Raw genomic sequence first — 17,877 nt, forward strand, 5'->3', positions numbered from 1 at the left:
CCAAGCACAATTGTGTTATTGGAGATAATGAATTCAATCCCCATCAAAGGGCATTAGACTCGCCCGGGCCCTGGACTTGCTGATGCCTTTTTTTTTTTTTTTTTTAAACTAGGAATGAAAGGCTGTGGAGGAAAAAAAAAATTCTCTGGGGGAGCCTTTCCCCTGATCGCCGCTTTTGAAGTGAAGGGGCCCGGCCATTGTTGTTCACCTCGCGGCCCATACGGCTGAAGAAAGCCTGGGCTTTTGATGGGCTGAGAACCGCCTCGGCAATGAGCACCACGTCGGGCCGCGCGGCCTGCGGGCAGCATATGTCTCGGGGCGCCCGGGCCCGTCTGCGGGCGGGGAGGGGGCTGCGCCGCGCGATGGGCGGGCGGCGGGGACGCGAGGCACGGCCCGCACCCAGCAGCCGCGTCCCCGGGCCCCAAGTTCTCGGCTCCTCGCGCCCGCTTCGTGGCGCCACGCAGGGGTTCCGTCATCTGTGGTTAATCAGTTAAGACCTCTGGGAGGCCTGCCCTTTGGAGGTGAGGCTGGGGAAGGCAGGAGTCTCGTGAGCGCAGCGAGCCAGGGTGCGGGGCTTTATTTGCAAACCATTAGAACCGAGCGAGCAGGGTGGTGGCTTAGGACGGCTCGAGGAGTCCGTCCCACACGCCCTAAAGAGTTTTCGCCGGTGACTCGACACCGCGCAGCGCGGCCGCGCTCCAGGCGGGGGTAAGGGGACAAGGGGAGGGTAGGCCGGCACCCGCTAGGCCAGCAGGGCACTTTGTCCGGCGTGCGCGGCGTCCTGCCTCGCAGTTCTGAACCCAGGACAGAACATCAGCGTCAGATCACCTTTTCCAAAAACTTGTTGCGTGCATTTAATCAAGTTTACTTTCCGTGCCCTCAGCGTGAACTTTTCCCACCTCCATTCGCATCCCACGACGCCCCCCCCCCCCGCAGGCCTCCCTCCTCTGAAGTCTTTGGCCCAAGGCTCAGCAACTAGAGCTGTTTAGTTCCCTTCCTAATATCCAACTGCCGCCCCCCCCACCACCAAAGGATCCGGGTTATCCGCTCCATTAATATATTAGCCAGGCATAACAAAAGGACGCGCGTGTCGGCAGAAGGCAATGTGACTCCAGGGAGAGGTGAGGAAACCTGGCCGGTGCCCTGCACCGCAGCACGGCTCATTGCAGTTCGAGCTCGTGAGGCGGCCTCCACCTTAGGCAAAAGCGGTGAAAGACGCGGTGGGAGTTGGCGCTGTGGGCCCAGCAGATGCTGACTTAAGCGTTTGTAGCTGGGCTATGGGAATGAAAACGCTCAAGGCTCCCAGGTGGGACCCAGAGCTAGGGGGAGCGTTCCAAACACGCGCCAGTCACCTGAATTGTGCAAAGAGAATCAGATTTCTAGGCAGGAGTGTAGCACTAGATAGGAGTCTCCTCCCTCCCTCGTGCATAATGGGTCCTTAAAATTAAATATATAAATGAAACAAACCACCACAAAACCCTTACATTCTTCTCATTAAATTGCTTATGTTTTAAAATAATAGTTCTTCGGTGTGAGAAAAAGAAAAAAAAAACTGACCTGGGACATGATTAGACAAGCAGAGGAGTAACTAAAATTTCATAGGAGAGAGGGGAAAGAAAGAGATTTCCAACTGAATGCATTGTTCCCTGTTTCCAAGCTGTGTTGGGGGGTGGGGAGGAGTGTATTCCCAGTTTGTTTTTTCTGGGTTTCAGGGATTTTTCTTTAAAAGCCTCTGATGTAATCTTCAGGAAAAGAAGTAGAAAGTCAACCCAGGGAAAGCTCACACTTAGAACTCTGAGTCAGGCCTGCCCTAGTGAGGATCATTCTGGACTTGATCTTGATATGACTTGACTTGCATCCCACCTGAATTCCAAGGTCCTCAAGCAGGTGTTCCATTTAAGCCCTTTCTTTCCAGATTTTGGGGGAGAACATTCTGCTTCTATACTCTACATTGAGTAGAACATAGAGAACACCAAAATATCATAAAGTGGTATCTAGATGGAGGGATGCTTCTCACTTTCTGGGGCTATGGGGGTGGGGGGTATGCTCCATGAGCTTTGCTCTTACACTGTGTAGTCACTGCTGACCTAACTAGAGAAATGAGGAAGTTAGAAAAAAGAAAGGTAGCAAGTGAGGATTTCCCCCCTGTCAGATTAAAAAAAAAATGTTTATAGTAGGAAAGTGCAAGCCTTTTACAAGTTAAAGTTGAAATGGATGGGTATTTTCCAGTTCCATATTGCTTGCTAGAATGATGACTGCAGGTGGCAGTGGGAAGGTGAGGGCTACAGTCTGAGCTGTCCAAAGTTCAATGAACCAAGCTAGACTGGGAGCTAAAAGAGAAACACCAATGAAACCATTATGGTCTTAAACGTAACTATTTGGAAGAGGGTTTTTTTTTTTTTAAAAAAAAAAGGAACTTTCAAAGCAATCTGTTATTAAATGTTATTTGGCTACATCAAATAGGATCAGCGGTAGAAAAAAAAACTTGCAAAAACGGCTGCTTTAAAAACAAAAACAAAACCCCTTCTATCTCACCAAATAGATTCTATTTCTAAATGGGAAGGTTGTAAAATCTTCCAAGTTGTTTCATTTTATTACATTCTTACGCTCGTGAATTTCTATTGACGTTGATGATTCTGTTTGAGAAAATCTTATTTCTAAATTTCAGCATAATTTGATGACCTAATTCAGCCCAAGATAGCTCACAAATAATCAACTTTTTGCACATAATTATCTTGAACTAATTAGACATTATCTTAACTCCACTTAGTTGCAAAACACATTTTACTACAATCCAAATAAGCAATTAAGATCTAATTTTTGAAAATAAAATATTTTTACAAATTTATTAAATAATTTAAGTAATTTTATCTTTTCAATGAGGCTTTCCTCTTGACATATTGAGGTATCACATTAAAATACATTATAGCTAAATGTTCCGCAATATTACTGCTAAATCAACAGAAAACCAATTGATCTCGAGGAAAGGTTAATTAATTTGGGCTACTGGTCTCCTACTTTGGTCTGCATTGAAAGGAATTTGTATTGATCACAGAAATTTTTTGCAAAGAAACTTAAGCATTTTTGTGCAACTGAGATCAATTTTTTAAAGTGTTAAAACAACAAGATTTTCTCCCATTTTATCACTCCAGGAGCTCTTTTCTGCTGTGGCTCATTCGAATCTGTTAGACTCCAGAGAAAAGTCATATTTTTTTATACTTTCAGTGAAATCAGTCGAGTGCTCCAGGCTTCAGAAAATGAAAAAAAAAAAAAAGAAAGAAAGAAAATGAAAACAGAAGTTAAGAACTTTCGTAGGATTTTGTTTGTTTAATCCAACTCTTCCATTAATAATTCTCACCAGCTTATTCTGCTATAAAGAGTTCACGAAGGGACAATGGGAATTACATTTTGTCTGTGACGTAAACACTGTAGCAGCCTTCCTGTAGGAAACAGGCCGGCTGCCTTCCACTTGGGAACACTTCTAAGTAGTGTCGCTTCTGCTGAGCTTTCCCCCTCTCTGCGTTTAGTCGTCTTCTCTTTTTATCAATGTAAAAAATGTGTCAAGCCTGGAACAAGGTGAAAGTTAACATTTGAAGTTCTCTGCCCCAGGACTGTATTCACTCCCAACACATTTTTCTTTCTTTCCACCCCCCCCCCCCCCCCCCCCCGCCCCAACCAGTGCTCGGTGGCGGCGTGGTCGCTGGATCCGAGAGCCTCGGCAGCTCCGCACTAGGGTCTGCAGGAAGGTTTAGTCTCCCCCCTCCTCTCCCCCTCCCCCTCTGGGGACCCCTCCCCCATCTCGAGGGAAATTCCTAAATCGAGCGAGCCCCGAGGACCGCGGCCGAGCGGCCCGCATCCCCTTTCCGCCCTCCTCCGCCCGCTGAGCGTCCGAGGTGAAAACCAGAGAAATTCGCCGTCGACGCGGGGGGCGGGAAGGCTGCGCGCTCCCTGAGGGTCGTCCCGGCGCCGCCTGGGACCGGCGGCCGTTCCCCTCCTGGCCCGGGGGCGCGGCGCCCAGCTCCGGGCGCCCCGGCGTTTGCGCGGCCGGTTTCCGAGGAGGGGATTACGCAGCGGGAGCCGCCGCCGCGGTACAGCGACGCCCGGCCTTTGTTGACTTTTGGGTCTCGGGAGCCACGGAAGATTTATTCGCCAGGGGGGAAGATGCCCAAACAATAAAGAACTAACTGCACCTGTCACCCCAAGATGCCCGCGGTCCTCCTCTGTCCCCCTGTTCCCGGCACCCGCCGGCCCGGGTCCACGCGCATCCTAAGGCGCGGGGCGCAGGTCCCCGGGACGCCGCGAACGCGCGCAAGGTGCTCGCAGGCTTCACTGCCCACAGGCGGCGGGAAAGCGCGCGGGAAGCCCCAGCTCCGCGCGTCCCCGCCGCTCCGGCTGCCCAGGCAGGCTTCCAGGGCGGCCTCCGCCGGCAGCCCGCGGGGCCTCGCCCCCCACCAGCCCAGAAAAGTCTCTGCCAAGGGAGGGTGGGGGGAGAGAGAGAGAGACCTGGGGCCGGTTTCAGCCTGGTGGGTGAGGGCAAGACTTGGATGTTGCTAATATGTTAGAGACGGAGGGACCGTCTCTAACACCGAGGGGGACGCGCGAAAAGTCAGACGAGTTAGACTCGGGGAGGCTGGTAAAATGCCTCGGCCCAACTCACGACCTTAGTGACATTTGGAATTCGAATTTACCAACATTTGTTTGCCCGCTATACAAACATAAATAACTTTTGAGTTTGAAAGTGTTTCCCTCTCTTTGGGACTTTAATGTCCTTCCAAAGGGCCTCCAAATTAGATTTTTAAATTATTCAAACCAGTTATTTCCCTCTCCTCCTTTCATTAGCTGAAGTGCGGGGGGAGGGATGGGATTTCTGGATTTTTCTCAAGTGCTACATGCCACCCCTTCTCTCATCTGGGGAGGCAATTACGCGATAATTAAGGGACTCACACAGCTCTTTTTATCTTGTCCGCAGTGTGGAGTGGGGCGATCAAAGTAAAGACTGTCCAAGTTCAAGCCCTGGCGAGGATGGAGTTCATACACAAGGGCTCAGGCAGGCTGGCCTCTGCTTGGGCTGGTGTTGTTATTGTTGATGTCAATCCGAACAAGACTTACAAAGAAATAGGTGGACTGGAAAGTGAGCCTACTATCAAAGGAGATTAATGATTTTGTGATCTCAAGCAACTGTAGGGGTGTGAAGTTGCATTTAAAAGCTTCTTAGAAGGCAAACAAATCATCAGCTTTAAGTTCTCAGGAATGATATTTTTAGAAACAGTATTTTTAAAAGTGGCTTCACAAAATACAAAACAGCAGCTACCCCGAAATGTCCTGGTGGCACAAAGCTTCCCCTGCAGGAGTGATTTAACTCGACTCTCCCTGGCCCCCTCCAAAGCTACCGTGATGGTTAAGTTTTGTTTCTCTTTTAGTGAAAAAAAAAAAAAAAAAGAGTTCAGGATTCTCTATTGCAGACAACTTAATTTTATCAGCCACATCTGATATTTTATTCTCACCAGAATACTTCTCAGATAAAGGAAAATTATACATTGGGGAAGGAGGAAATGTAGTTATATTAATGAATTTGATTTCATTGTGGACGGACTCAAAGGAAACAGAGAGGGCTTAAGCTCATGTCAAAAGTTAAACTTTACTGGGAATAAATAATCTTAAAAAAACCTCAATTCTTGTGATATTAAATCAATTTATATACCCACTGTTATTGAATTTCTTTGACTTTTTTTTACTATCTTCACATTCATATAATAAACATAATACAATTTTGTTTTAGATCATCTTCCTTTTTGTCATTTATATTCAGTATTGGACTTTGGAAAATACCATATTCAGAATACTTACTTTGGATTAAATTGAGGAAAATAACAGAAATACTTTTTTGTTAACATTTGATTTATTTAAAGTCCTTAACTGCAAATGATCAAGAACATATTCCACGGCTTAAAATTTATCATTTTCGTTATTTAAATCAAAATATTTTAATTACAATCACATTGATAAAATTAACATTTTTAATTTGTAATTTTAACCATCATTTAAAGCAATTTCAACTATAAAGAAAAAAAAGGAATAAACCATGCAATAAATTAACATTGAGAAAGCAAAGAAGAATAATGAAACCCGTCTGGCTATACTAACACCATGTCCAACTGTGAAAAGTGCATTAACACTGAATGAAACAAGCACACGATGGCAATAATTAAAATGGCCACAATCAGTTAGATTTTGGAATCTTGGACCAAATTTTGAAATACCACTCCCTATAACTTATCTCTCCTCCAACATTGTAATATTCCCTTTTTCCTGGAAAAAAATATTATTTAAATGGTATAGATACATAGAAGCTAATTTTATACATGTTATGTGACCTCAAAATGACATGACAATGGCACTCTGCAAAGCAAGGAGCAGAGTTATTGAGGATGGCAATTCTTGAGGAATTGATTCTCAGGGCTATACTTGGGTGGAGAGGACAAGGGAGGAGGGTGTCTTTGTAACTTCTTGGTCAGGCAACTCTTGAAAATGTAGCATGTGTATCACCTACCTATTACTTCTATATGTTATGCAAATATACGGAGGATGTCTACAGATTTGAGCATGTGCATAAATGAGTTGGTACATAATATATATGTATTTCATTTTAAGACATCTGCTATTTGAATGTATCAGAAATGTAAGCTGAACAACAAATGGCTCTGATGTTTATAATTAGTTTGTTTTGCTGCATAAGAGCAGTATTGTCCTTCAAATATTTTTAATAGCCCCTAGCGTCTACTTGTTTCTTCACCCTTTCAGTTCTTATGGTTAAGAGTATTGCCATAGACCTGTAAACTTGTGGAGGGTCAGGCGAGGAGGGGGTGGGGTGGGGGTGGGGAAGCACAAACAAATATTTTACAAGTTTGACCGTCTTTCTTTCTTTTTTTTTCTTTTTTTAAATAAACCCTGCCCAGACTAGAATGTGTCTGGAGGAGAAAGAGGGAAGAAAGGGAGAGGAACAAGGATAATAGAAGGATTTTATATATACATTTGTGGATTGTTAAACTTTGCAGGGAAAATTTTTGTTGGTTTGGGATTGGTTTTCTTTGTAATAATATACACAAGGCATTTTGAATACAATAACAAAGTAACAGTCCTTCGCACTGGGGAAAAGATTGTGCACACACACACACACACACACACACAAAATGAAATAAAAACAGTTGGGATTTTATTATGCTGTTGTCAGCTTGGTATGTGTGGTTTTGTTTGTTGTTGATTTCTCTCTCTCTCTCTCTCTCTCTCTCTCTCCCGCTCTCGCTCTCTCGCTCGCGCTCTCTCGCTCTCTCTGTCTCTCTTGCTACCAGCATGGCCATGCCAGACAAACCCCCAGTCCCACGGAGCTAGGAAGTGTTTAAGACGGGTCTGGAATACACACCTTGGTAGTAGGCCGGCTCCAGGGCTGAGGGCTCGATGGGGCTCCTGGTGGCCACCGAGGCGCTGCCGAGGGGCAGGCTGGCGGGCAACGCAGCGCCGTAGGGCGAGTACTGTAGTGCCTGCTCATAGGCCTTGAAGTCCAGCTTGTGCTGCTGCTCCGAGGAGGACATGAGGTTGTTGATGGAGAAGGGGTGGTTGAAAGAGTAATGGGGGTCCCCTTTCAGGTGCAGCTGGGACTCGTGGGGTGCCAGGCCATGCGCCGGGTGGGAGGGGGGCACAGACACCAGCGCCCCCGGCCCGGAGCTGATCGGGGGCGCCGCCGAGGAGGGTGGGGTCTTCAACTCCGAGGCGCCCCCTGTTGCCGTGGCCCCGCCGTGGTCCAGAGTCTGGGGGCTGGCAGCCGGCCCGGGGCCCGGCGCGCCCTCTAGCTGGCCCGCCTTGCCGTGCACGCCGCGGTGGAGCGGCGAGTTGGCGCTGGGGTTGGCGGCGCTCGCGGGGTCCTTGCGGCTCTCGGGACCGCCCTTGGCTCCGCCGCCGCCGCCGCCGCCGCCGCCGCCGCCGCCGCCGCCGCCCCCGCCCCCGGCCCCGGCCCCCGGCTGCTTCTCGCACTTGAAGCGCTTCTGGCGGCGCAAGTAACAGCCGTTCTCAAACATGTTGCCGGAGTCCGGGTGCAGCGTCCAGTAGGAGCCCTTGCCCGGCTTGTCCGGCGAGCGCGCCACTTTGACGAAGCAGTCGTTGAAGGAGAGCGAGTGCCGAATGGAGTTCTGCCAGCGCTGCTGATTCTGCCGGTAGTAGGGGAAGAGGTCCATGATCCACTGGTAGATCTCGCTCAGCGTGAGCATCTTGCTGGGCGCCTGCTGGATGGCCATGGTGATGAGCGAGATGTACGAGTAGGGCGGCTTGGCGTGCGGGTAGCTGCGCTTGAAAGTCTTGGCGTCGCCGCCGCCGCCCGCCCGGCTGCGGCCCAGGTTGGACGGCGCGTACCCCATGGGGCTCATGCACGGGTTCATGGCAGCCGCGTAGGGGCCCAGGCCGTTCATGGAGGCCGCGGGCTGCGCGCCCATGGCGCCCATGCCGCCGGGGCTCAGCGCCGTGCCCATGGCCGTCACGCCCGCCGCCGTCATGCTGTTCATGGAGCCCGCGGAGCCGCCCGGCATGCCCGCCACGGCGCCCGGACTCAGGCCGGCGCCCAGGCCCGGGTTCGCGTAGGACATGTTGAACGAAGCCGGCGTCATGTTGCCGCTGGTGGTCATGGTGTTCATGGTCATGTAGGTGTTCATGGAGTTCATAGAGCCCAGGCCCGAGTTCATGTTGCTGACCGGGACGGAGGAGTAGGCCTGCGGCGGAGACAGCGAGCGGAGAGGCCCCGAAGGGCGGGGTTAGTAGTGGGAGCGCGCGGCCGGCCCCGGGGGCAAACCCGGCGGGGCCCCGCGGCGCTGCAGGGCACGGCCCCCACCCGCGGCAAACCGTCAGGCGCCCTCCCCAGAACCAGCAGAGCAATGGCCTGCGCAGCGGGGGGAAAATCGCGTCGCGGCAGGCATGAAAGACGAGCGCTCACGGAAAATATGTCCCCGGGAAGATGTGTAATCGCCTTACATGCCAGGCTCGGGACTGACTTCTAGGGCCCCTCCGTCGCCTTCTGCATCCACGCCAGCTGGGATCCCAGTCTCCACCCCCGACGGGCCTCAGCAAAGCCCTTTTGTTAAAAGGAGTTAAACTCCGAAAATACAACCATTCCCGGACTCCGCTTATTCACCCCCACCGTAACGGGAGCGTTGGGTTGGGCGGGACAGCACCCCCCCCCCCCCGGCCCCCGGCCCCGTCCCCGTCCCCGTCCGCGTCCCCGGGGGTGGGCCGTGGAACACCAGCGCGGTGCCTGTTTCGCCTAAGCCGGCTAGGCCGGGCTGACCACACAGCAGCCTCGGCGTGCGGGGAGGCTGCTGGATACAACTAATCTCCCTGATAGAACTAATCATTCATGGCCATATGACCATCCATTTTTCAGCATCTGGCTTTACCGCCTTAGCAGGTTTCCCCAAATGGTGACTTTTCGTTATTGATACGTTTAGGAGGCCTGTTTTCCATCTACTTGTGGCAACTGTACTATTAAACGGGAAAGAAACTCAGAAGTTAAATAAGTTGTGGGGAAAGATTAAAGAGACAACTACAAGAGGAGAAGGGGAAAGGAGCAGTGCATAAGAATATCCATGCACCACGCTTAACTTTCACATGACTTTACATGTACATCTCTTTAAGCCGTTCAAAAAGTTGCACCAATTTCCTTATCTGTTTCCAGCCCTATAGTATTTGAGAATTTTGGTGGCATAATTTGTCAAAACGGTGTATTTTGTATTCCGGTACTGATACGTTGCTGTGGATTATTTCAAAGCTTGGCTTTAAAATCCCACTTTAAATGTATAAAATCAAAGTCTATTTTCCCTTAACGCTATTCTATTTTCCACTTCTCAGCTTTAACCTATAAAGAAGTTCTTTCCATAGGGAACTTCATTAACTAGCAGGCTGAGATGTCTGCATCCGAATTAAACCCCGAAGAAGAGTTCTGAGCTCTTTTTTTTAAATTATCAGTAGGAGAAAAACCTTATCAATAGCAATTTGGGAATGCACTATAGATGTTAAAAAAAAAATAGAGTCCAGAAACATGAAAACTTCTCTGATAATTTAATAAAAATAATATCCTTAAAATATTTTCAACAGCAAATACAATTTCATTTGAAAACATAAAAGGTGTATAAATTTAACTAGGCACAGGCTGCTATGGTATGCAAATAAACGTAAGCTAAGCTTGTGAGTATATAAATATACAAATCTAAATAAATTAATTACCATAAAAATATTTACTGATTCTATATTTTTCTGTCCACGTCTTTAAGTAATTTTTACTTTCGTTTTACTTTTTTTTTTTTTTTTTTTGGTCTTTTCCTTTCCCCAGGATTATCGAAGGCCATTTCAATAAGCGTTTTTAATAACGGTGAACTTTTGGCGGGTGATCTCCAGCTGTTTCTAGAGAAATACTTTTAGTAGGTGGTGGTCCTGCCTGTACCTGGTTTTGCTCACAATCCCTTTGTGCACATTGTAAAATAAACCACACGAACGTGCCACCAAGGGGACAATGAAGAGAAACAGGTTCTCCGTTCGGGGTGCTGGAGGCAGAGTCCGTTCGCACCAGCGCCACCCAGCGGTTCTAGGATAGAACGAGCACACTTCTCCCCAAACAGGGCTTTTAAAGAAGTTTTATCAAATTTCGGAACCGATCCATTATTAAGACGCTCAACTTAGCGGCATCGCGCTTTCATCCGAAGACATCTGCGAATTCAGCCGTGGGAGGAAGAGCCCGCCCTGCTGGAGAACGCTTGTCTTTTCTAGAACTAGAGTTCCCTCCAACTCTTGGCGGCGCCCGCCCGCCAACCCGCGGCACCCCGGGCCTGGTTCCGGCTCCCGCTCTCCGCAGGGAAGAGGCGAGCGCTTTCCAGAGCGGGTGCTTTCAAAGCCCCGAGTTTCCTAAAACCCCTCTGGCCGGCTCCAAACGTCGAGCGCCTGGACCCAGCCTTCCCCGCGGGGCAGCGGATCCGGCTCCGAGGCTCGGCCAGGCCTGTCCGGGAGCGCATCGGGTGGGCACGCAGCAACGGCACCGAGGAGGCGCCCCCGGCCCGCCACCGCCCACCCTGTCGGGCGCCCGCCTCTCCGGGCCTCCTCCGGCTCGGGTTCCGGGAGCGTCCCGCCTGCTGCCCGCCTCTCACCTCCTGTGTGTCCGCGTAGTAGCTGTTCCAGTCGCTGCTCTCATGCCCTTCCATCTTCACAGTCCCTAACATCCTGGAGCCACCCTGCCCAAAGCAACCATCCAGCCCTGTGCGAAGCGACGGGCGGCCGCGCGGCGCGGGGCTGGGGGCGGGGAGCCGAGCCGCTGCAGTCACCCGAGCGCCCGCGCCGGCCCAACGCCACCCGGGCGAGGAGGAAGCCCGGCGCTGCGGGGCGCGGCGTGCGCGGCGGAGGCGGAGGCGGCGCGGCGGGCGGGGGCAGGCGGCGGCCGCGGAGCGCGGCGCCCGGGAGCGCCTCCGCGGGAAGTGAGCGGGCGGCCTCTGCGAGAGGAGTGCAGTTGAGCTGATGTGGATCTTACGTCGCTCGAGTGCCCACCTCCTCGTCCTCTCCCCATTTGTCCGCCGCACAAAGACGCTCGCACCTACAAAGCCCGAGGTGCACCTGCGAGGCGGCCGCCCGCCAGTCCAGCCGCCGCGCCTCCCGCCCAGCCGCGCTGCCGCCGCGCGCCCCCTGCGCCCCCTCCCGCCGCGCCCCCTCCCTCAAACCCGGCCCTCACTTTGTTTGCAAAGCAGCGTAATTGGTTTAAGCCCGGAGCCTGGGGGAAGAGGGAAATGGGATGGGAGGGGGTAACCCCCTTTGGAAAAGGAAAAAAAGAAAAATAGGCGGGGCCGAGCTAGCTAACGAGGGTTCTGGATAGGAATCACGCAGCCGGGGACCGGGGTGGGGGCGGTGGCGCTGGAGCCCCGGCTCGCAGAGCGCTGCCAGCTAAATGACCCCAGGGCCCCTCCCCAGGGGGACCCACCGTCTTCCGGGGGCCGCCGACTGCAGCCCCATCCCGTGCCCCTCCTGCTCTTCTGTCGGCTTCCAGCCCCCACTGTACTCATTACAGACCCAAAGTTCAACCCCGGGAGATTGGAGAATACAGACCATCCCCCCTCCCCCGACTTCAGGCTTGAAAAAAGGAGAAAGCCCCAATTTTGCCCTTTCACTAGAAACTCGGCCATCTGAGTCAACCTAGCCGAGTGACGTTAGGCCTATCTGGGCTCCTGGCTAGCAGAGTGGAGACGCTGCCACGAAACCCGTACCTGCGGCTAAGAGCAGGTGAGTCACAGCACCGTTTCATATCTTTATGACATAACTTTTTTTTTTTTTTCCGCCTCGGTCCGCTCTACTTCCCTTGTCATCTGTAGCGATCATAAAGAGGAAGAGACTGAGAACAGATGTCTGTGTGATAGGGCAGGCGCACCCGAGTCGGGCGCTCCTCCTCTGCCCAGCTCCTCCTCCTGCCCCCCTTTCGCAGCCCCGGGGACCGAGCTGGTGGCGACCGTCTGGTTTCCGATAGGGAAAGGTCAGGGGGAGGGGACAGCTCCCTAAACGCGCGCGTTAACTGGGAGAGCAGGAACAGAGGCGCGGGAATGCATCTGCTCGGCTAGAGAGGTGCCAAGCTGAAGCCAGGGATGGTCGGGCGGCAGTGCCTGGTCCCCTTTCTCACCTGGAGGGGCCGGGCTAGCACCCTAGGCGCTTGCTTGGTTCCTACTGGGTCCTGGACATTGGTGGGAAGTTCTCCCCAAAGCAAAGCCTCTTGGCTCCTATGAGGCCCTGGCTAGAAGATTGCCCACGGTCCTGAGGAGGAGGACCAACGAAAGTGATTGCCGAGCACTGAGTTGGTGATAGGTTGTGGGATGGTGTGAGTGTTTCTGAATATGTTTCTGAATGTATGCGTGTATGTGAGCGTGACTATGTCTAAGTACGTGGGTGACCATGTGTGTGTGCCCCACTCTAGGTAGAACCCACTAGTTTTCCTGAAGTAACGACAAAATAAAATCTTTCTAAAATGAAAAATCTGCAAAATATTCTTGTTTAGCAAAGTTTTAAGCGTGTTATTAATCTCATATTAAGAAATGTGTTTTAACTTGTCTTTCAGATACCTTCCCCCCCCTCCCCCTGCACTTTGTTCTTTTAAATCTTTCTTCCTTGAAATCTGGCAACAGAATCACATTAAATCCTTGAACCAAACAAATCTCTTAAATCAGCAGGGGAGCCTGAGAGGGTGAAGATGTGCAGTTAAGGAAATAAAAAAGATAAAAGCATTGGATTACAATTCCTTTTTTTTTTTTTAACAAAAGGGAGGGGGAAATGTCACATCGTAAGGAATGGAATGAGAGTGAAATTAAATCCACCTGGAACTCAGAGCAGGTGCCCTCCCCAACTGCAGCCTGCCCCTGCAACTGCAGGTCCCATCAGTTTTGTAAATGTATCTGTAAATGTGTGGATCTGCACAGATTTCTCAGAGCCACCCTAAAACGAATTCTTTTGTGTAAAGTACCCATCAGCAGCAGGACCTTGGTTCCATTTGTAAAGTAAACGGATGCTTAGCTTCCTCGGCCTCATGGGGGGTGGGGGGGACTTTCAGTGCTGAGCTTCCTTGTTCCTTCCCGCGGTGATTCTCCAACGCCCTCTTGGCTCTTCAAAAACATCGAGCATGACTAGGGCATTTTCTATAGGTAGTGACAACTTAGTAACAGCTTTTATGGAACACAAAAAGCTAGTGCCTAAAGAGGGGAGTGCTGTCATTTTATAGGGGGTCAATGAAAAAATCAAATATTCTTTCACTTTTAGCCCACTTCCTAAACCTACTAGAGCTCATCTTAAAAAAAAAAAAAAAAGTCAGCTTAAGAAAGAAAAAAAGAAAAAAACACCTGTAGACGGATGTCCAAAGTAAAGTTTTTTTTTCCCCTAGGGCTTCTTCAGAGCCCAAGACTAGTGGTGAAAAGTGGACTTTGCCAACTTCAGAGCCTTGATCCAGCCTGGGAGTTCCTGGGTCGCCGCCCGCCGAGAATTACTGGGCTCCTAGCACCTCCCGGGGTGTGTGTGGGGAGGAAGGGGGGGGGCGCCCCAATCCTCCCGCACGCGCCCCCAGCGAGCACGGTCAGGGGAGTCTGGAACTCCGGGCGCCTCCCCTGCCCGAGATTTCAGTTCACAGAGCCGACGGCCTGAGGCCACGAAGGAAAGGTGGCAGCGGAGTTAGCTCCCAGCCTCTCTTCATCTCAGTGGCAATACTCCAAGACACCTAACACGTTTAGGAAGTGAAGTTCTAGCGTCCTCAGATGCCAGCCAGTCCCTTCTCAGAGTTTTAAAAGCGAATCATCAGGGTCGTGCCGGGTCTTTGATTTAGAAAATAAGCAGTAAACAAGCAAATAAATGAAACAGAGCTGCTGTCTCCGGGTAGCTGGCCAGTAGGCAGCCAGGTGACCTGCCTGGTGGCTGCAGTCTGCTCCTTCGTTGAGCAAACCTCTTCTCCCAAATAGGCCCTGTCTCCGCTTCTCAGAAGGCTGTGCCCTGCTTTCCGGAGACGTGGACGCGTCTCCAACCTCGGGGAGGCGGGCTGGGTGGACCTGCCCGTAGGGGCCACGAGGGCAGCCACGTGGCGTCTCCTGGGACGTCCCGGGCCACACTCCCCGGGCCAGGATGGGTCTGTGCGGGCCCGGCGCGGCTCCGCAGAGGGAGGGCAGGCTCCGGGGCGAGGGAGGCCGGAGCCGGCTGGAGGGGAGCCTGCGGGGGGGGGGTCCAGGTGGCCTCGGGCGGAGGAAGCGGCCCCGCCCTTCCCGGAAGCTGCGCCTTCTCCGCCTGTGGGGTCCGCTCCCCGCGCGGTCGGGCTGTGGGCGCGGGCGGCACGAGGCTCGCTGGCCAAACCCGGCCACCTCGTCTACCCTTTCCCAATATTACCTGCTTGGGAACCCCTTCCGCAGATCTTCACCTGGGCAAGGGAGGAACAGGGGGTGACTTGGGCGAGAGACAGCTGGAGCCTCAGGCCTAGGGCCCTGCGGGCTGCGTGTGGCCGCGCCGGGGTCTTCCCGGTTTAGCAGGACTGCGGGGTGGGCAGAGGGCGGAACCCGGGGGGGCGGGGCGGGCCGCTGCGGTGCCCCCTGGAGCCTCCCGAGGACTTGCCTCTGGTTTTCTCCAGGCCCCTGGCTCGTGCGACCTCCGTCCTCCCAGGGGGCTGTGGCCAGGTCTCCACCGGCGTGGGCCCAGCCACCCTCAGTGCAGGCGGGTCCCAGCTCCTCCTCTGCAGGCCTCCCCACCCCATCTCACCCAGATGAGATGCTGAAATCTGCCTGCGGGGGGGGGGAGGAATCAGATGCTGTGAAACTAAGACCTGTTGTCTTTCACGCGGTTCAAAGCGGATCTGGACTGGGACCCCGGTGGGTTTAGGACTGGGGAAGGCCTGGGACGCTGAAAGCCACTCTTTGCACCTGCGGTGACTGGCCTCGCTAACCGAGGTGTGGGTCCGAGCGGGGGGGCGGGGGGGGGGGCGGGCGCGGCGGGAGGGCGGGAACCCGAGACCCGAGGAGCGCTCGCCGCCAGTCAGGCGCGGGGGCCAGGAGAAGCACCGAGCTCCTGTTCCTTCACGGCCCGTCTTCCTTGACTTTTCTTTGTTTTCTCGTACCCTCCTTTCTCTGCCCTTCCTTCTATCCTTATATTAATCAAGAAATTAATTCACAACTCACAAGGCGTCTGACCCTCAGTAGGTAGGAGCCCTGGCCCCGGGACCACCTAGCCGGCCTCATCCGACAGTTTCGTGCAGAGAAATCTCAGGATCCTGGGTGTTTGTACTGGAAAAAAATCTAATGAAACATTTTAATCCCAATACTTTATCTCTGGGTTTGTCCTTTCCCTTCACTGCGCCTGGAGCCGCCGCGGGGTTTCTGAGCGGCCTGGGGCGCGGGCCTCCCTGGCCCGCAGCCGGATGTCGGAGCCGGAGCTGCTCCCTGCCCAGCCTTGCCCGCGGGCGACAAAACCGTCTCTCTGGCCTTAAACTAGCATTGCCCTGCCAAAACCAACTCGCATTTTCATGTATTCAAATGAGAAAGATTGGGAAGGACGACTAGCCCTCTTGGGCAATCCCTAGCCTTGGAGGGAATAAGTGTCCCATTGGTGCCCGCAGAGAATGGGAACCTCCCTTCCTCGAGGCCTGGGTGGCACACGTGGCACCCCCGCCCAGGCCGGGTCCCCAGGCAGTCGCACATCTCTAGGCAGCTGTGTTCGAGTTACTGACTGCTTTATTCACACTTTCCTGTTACACTTTCCTCTAACTACTTAAAAACTGGTAGGGTTGGGGTCCTGGAAGAGGAACTGGAAATGCACGCTACAAATACAGAGTTGGAAAATTAGGGAGAAGCATAACAAATTTTAGGTCTGAGAACAGGGAGGGACTACAGTGGTTGAGGCCCTACTCTGTGCCACAGACTAGACTGGTGTTTTGAGATCCTGGCATTTCCCCCACCTTCCACTCCAGGTGTGCAAGAGCTGGGAGTCTGAAAGCCTGGGAACTTGACTCCACCCCACCGGCAGAAGCTGGGGCTGATAGGGAGCCAGTGATGGAAACCCACAACCTCAGAGCACTCTTAGATGTCATCTCTCTCCTGGAGGCTGCCACCTTGAACCTAAATCCTTCCCCGATGGTGAATGAGTATTTAGCTCGTCATTCCCTGAACTCTATCCCCCCAGTCCACCCATCTCTCTCTCTCTCTCTCTCTCTTTCTCCACACACACACACACACACACACACACACACACACAGCCAGGAGCTTTCCCACGGCCCCTTACTTGGCCCCGGTGGTTTAACTTTGGCTATTCAAATATGATTACCCTCAAATTTACATAGTTTTATTTAACAGATGCTTTTGTAACAATAATATTAATCATATCCTACACATGCCGTGTGTGTGTGAAAATGATTCTAGCTAGGCTTTTTTTCATTGTATTGTCTTACTGATTTTCCCCCCGAAGTTTAAAACTGTTCATTGGACTGACAAAAAGACTAATTTACTGGCATGGACAGAGGGAGGTTACATTCATTATTTAAAATAAAAATTTGATTGGAAGACACTGGTGAGTGGCTGCCTCTGGACTTCCAGCAGCTATTCCAGAGCTAACATCAGAAGAAAGTTTTGCTTTAAAAATGGTGCATTTGTTTGAAGTTGTTTGATTTTCCTGGTCCTATGGGCCACAGAATAAAACTCACATTGCAGTGAGTTTGCTTCTAAACAGAAACACTAGGAAGAGGACTTGTTGTCAGTATTCCCTTTTGCAGAGATACCAGCAAGATTTGCAGGAATTTTAACAACTTTCTGCAGTCATCATGGTTGCCTACTGTAAATGGATCAAAGCAAGGAAATGCAGCTGCCAGCCTTCGGCTTTTACCTGTAGTGTGCAGCACAGCTTCCGTGGGTCTCTGGCGAGGACATAGCAGGCATCCCCAATCAACTGAGCTCTGCTCTTCTCAGGTCCACATCTTAATCTACATTCCTACATTCAGGGTTATATCGTTCTGAGCAGCCTATTCCATTTGTGTCATTTTCTTTTTTTGTCTCCCCCACTGGACTGGAAGATCTCTGAGGGTGGGGCCCACCGTCCCTACCAGAGCAGAGGCTGGAGCATAGTAGACTTTTTTTTTTTTAATTTTTTTAAATTTTTATTTATTTTATGATAGTCACAGAGAGAGAGAGAGGCAGAGACACAGGTAGAGGGAGAAGCAGGCTCCATGCACCGGGAGCCTGACGTGGGATTCGATCCCGGGTCTCCAGGATCGCGCCCTGGGCCAAAGGCAGGCGCTAAACCACTGCGCCACCCAGGGATCCCCATAGTAGACTTTCAATAAAGATTTGTTGACTGAATCAA

The 17,877-nt window shown here is 51.9% G+C and overlaps 1 protein-coding gene and 2 long non-coding RNA genes across 5 annotated transcripts; 1 reads left to right on the forward strand and 2 right to left on the reverse strand.

Moving 5' to 3' along the window:
• Positions 1 to 411: 411 nt before the first annotated feature.
• On the forward strand, positions 412 to 5,459 carry LOC119872845. The gene is made up of 2 exons (XR_005363155.1): positions 412 to 3,576; positions 4,970 to 5,459. It is a non-coding gene; the product is annotated as an uncharacterized LOC119872845 (long non-coding RNA).
• On the reverse strand, positions 2,854 to 4,377 carry LOC119872846. Of its 3 annotated transcripts, XR_005363158.1 has the most exons (3): positions 4,191 to 4,377; positions 3,406 to 3,566; positions 2,854 to 3,248 (listed from the first exon to the last, which is right to left on the reverse strand). It is a non-coding gene; the product is annotated as an uncharacterized LOC119872846 (long non-coding RNA). The 3 variants fall into 3 exon arrangements; XR_005363156.1 differs by lacking the exon at positions 2,854 to 3,248 and having other exon boundaries at positions 3,313 to 3,566; XR_005363157.1 differs by lacking the exons at positions 2,854 to 3,248; positions 4,191 to 4,377 and adding an exon at positions 3,902 to 4,026 and having other exon boundaries at positions 3,313 to 3,566.
• A 160-nt stretch (positions 5,460 to 5,619) lies between the features above and the next one.
• On the reverse strand, positions 5,620 to 11,368 carry FOXA1 (forkhead box A1). Its single transcript, XM_038544550.1, has 2 exons — positions 11,178 to 11,368; positions 5,620 to 8,756 (listed from the first exon to the last, which is right to left on the reverse strand). The coding sequence occupies exons 1-2, from the start codon at positions 11,247 to 11,249 to the stop codon at positions 7,386 to 7,388; spliced, it is 1,443 nt and encodes a 480-aa protein (XP_038400478.1). The 5' UTR covers positions 11,250 to 11,368; the 3' UTR covers positions 5,620 to 7,385.
• Positions 11,369 to 17,877: the final 6,509 nt, after the last annotated feature.

This window comes from Canis lupus, chromosome 8 (genome assembly GCF_011100685.1).
Source record: "Canis lupus familiaris isolate Mischka breed German Shepherd chromosome 8, alternate assembly UU_Cfam_GSD_1.0, whole genome shotgun sequence".
NCBI lineage: Eukaryota > Metazoa > Chordata > Mammalia > Carnivora > Canidae > Canis > Canis lupus.

Coding starts and splice junctions, on each gene's coding strand:
- FOXA1 (XM_038544550.1), bottom strand. CDS start 11,249: ATGTTAGGGACTGTGAAGATGGAAGGGCATGAGAGCAGCGACTGGAAC. Junction 8,757..11,177: donor ACTACGCGGACACACAGGAG/GTGAGAGGCGGG, acceptor TCTCCGCCGCAG/GCCTACTCCTCCGTCCCGGT.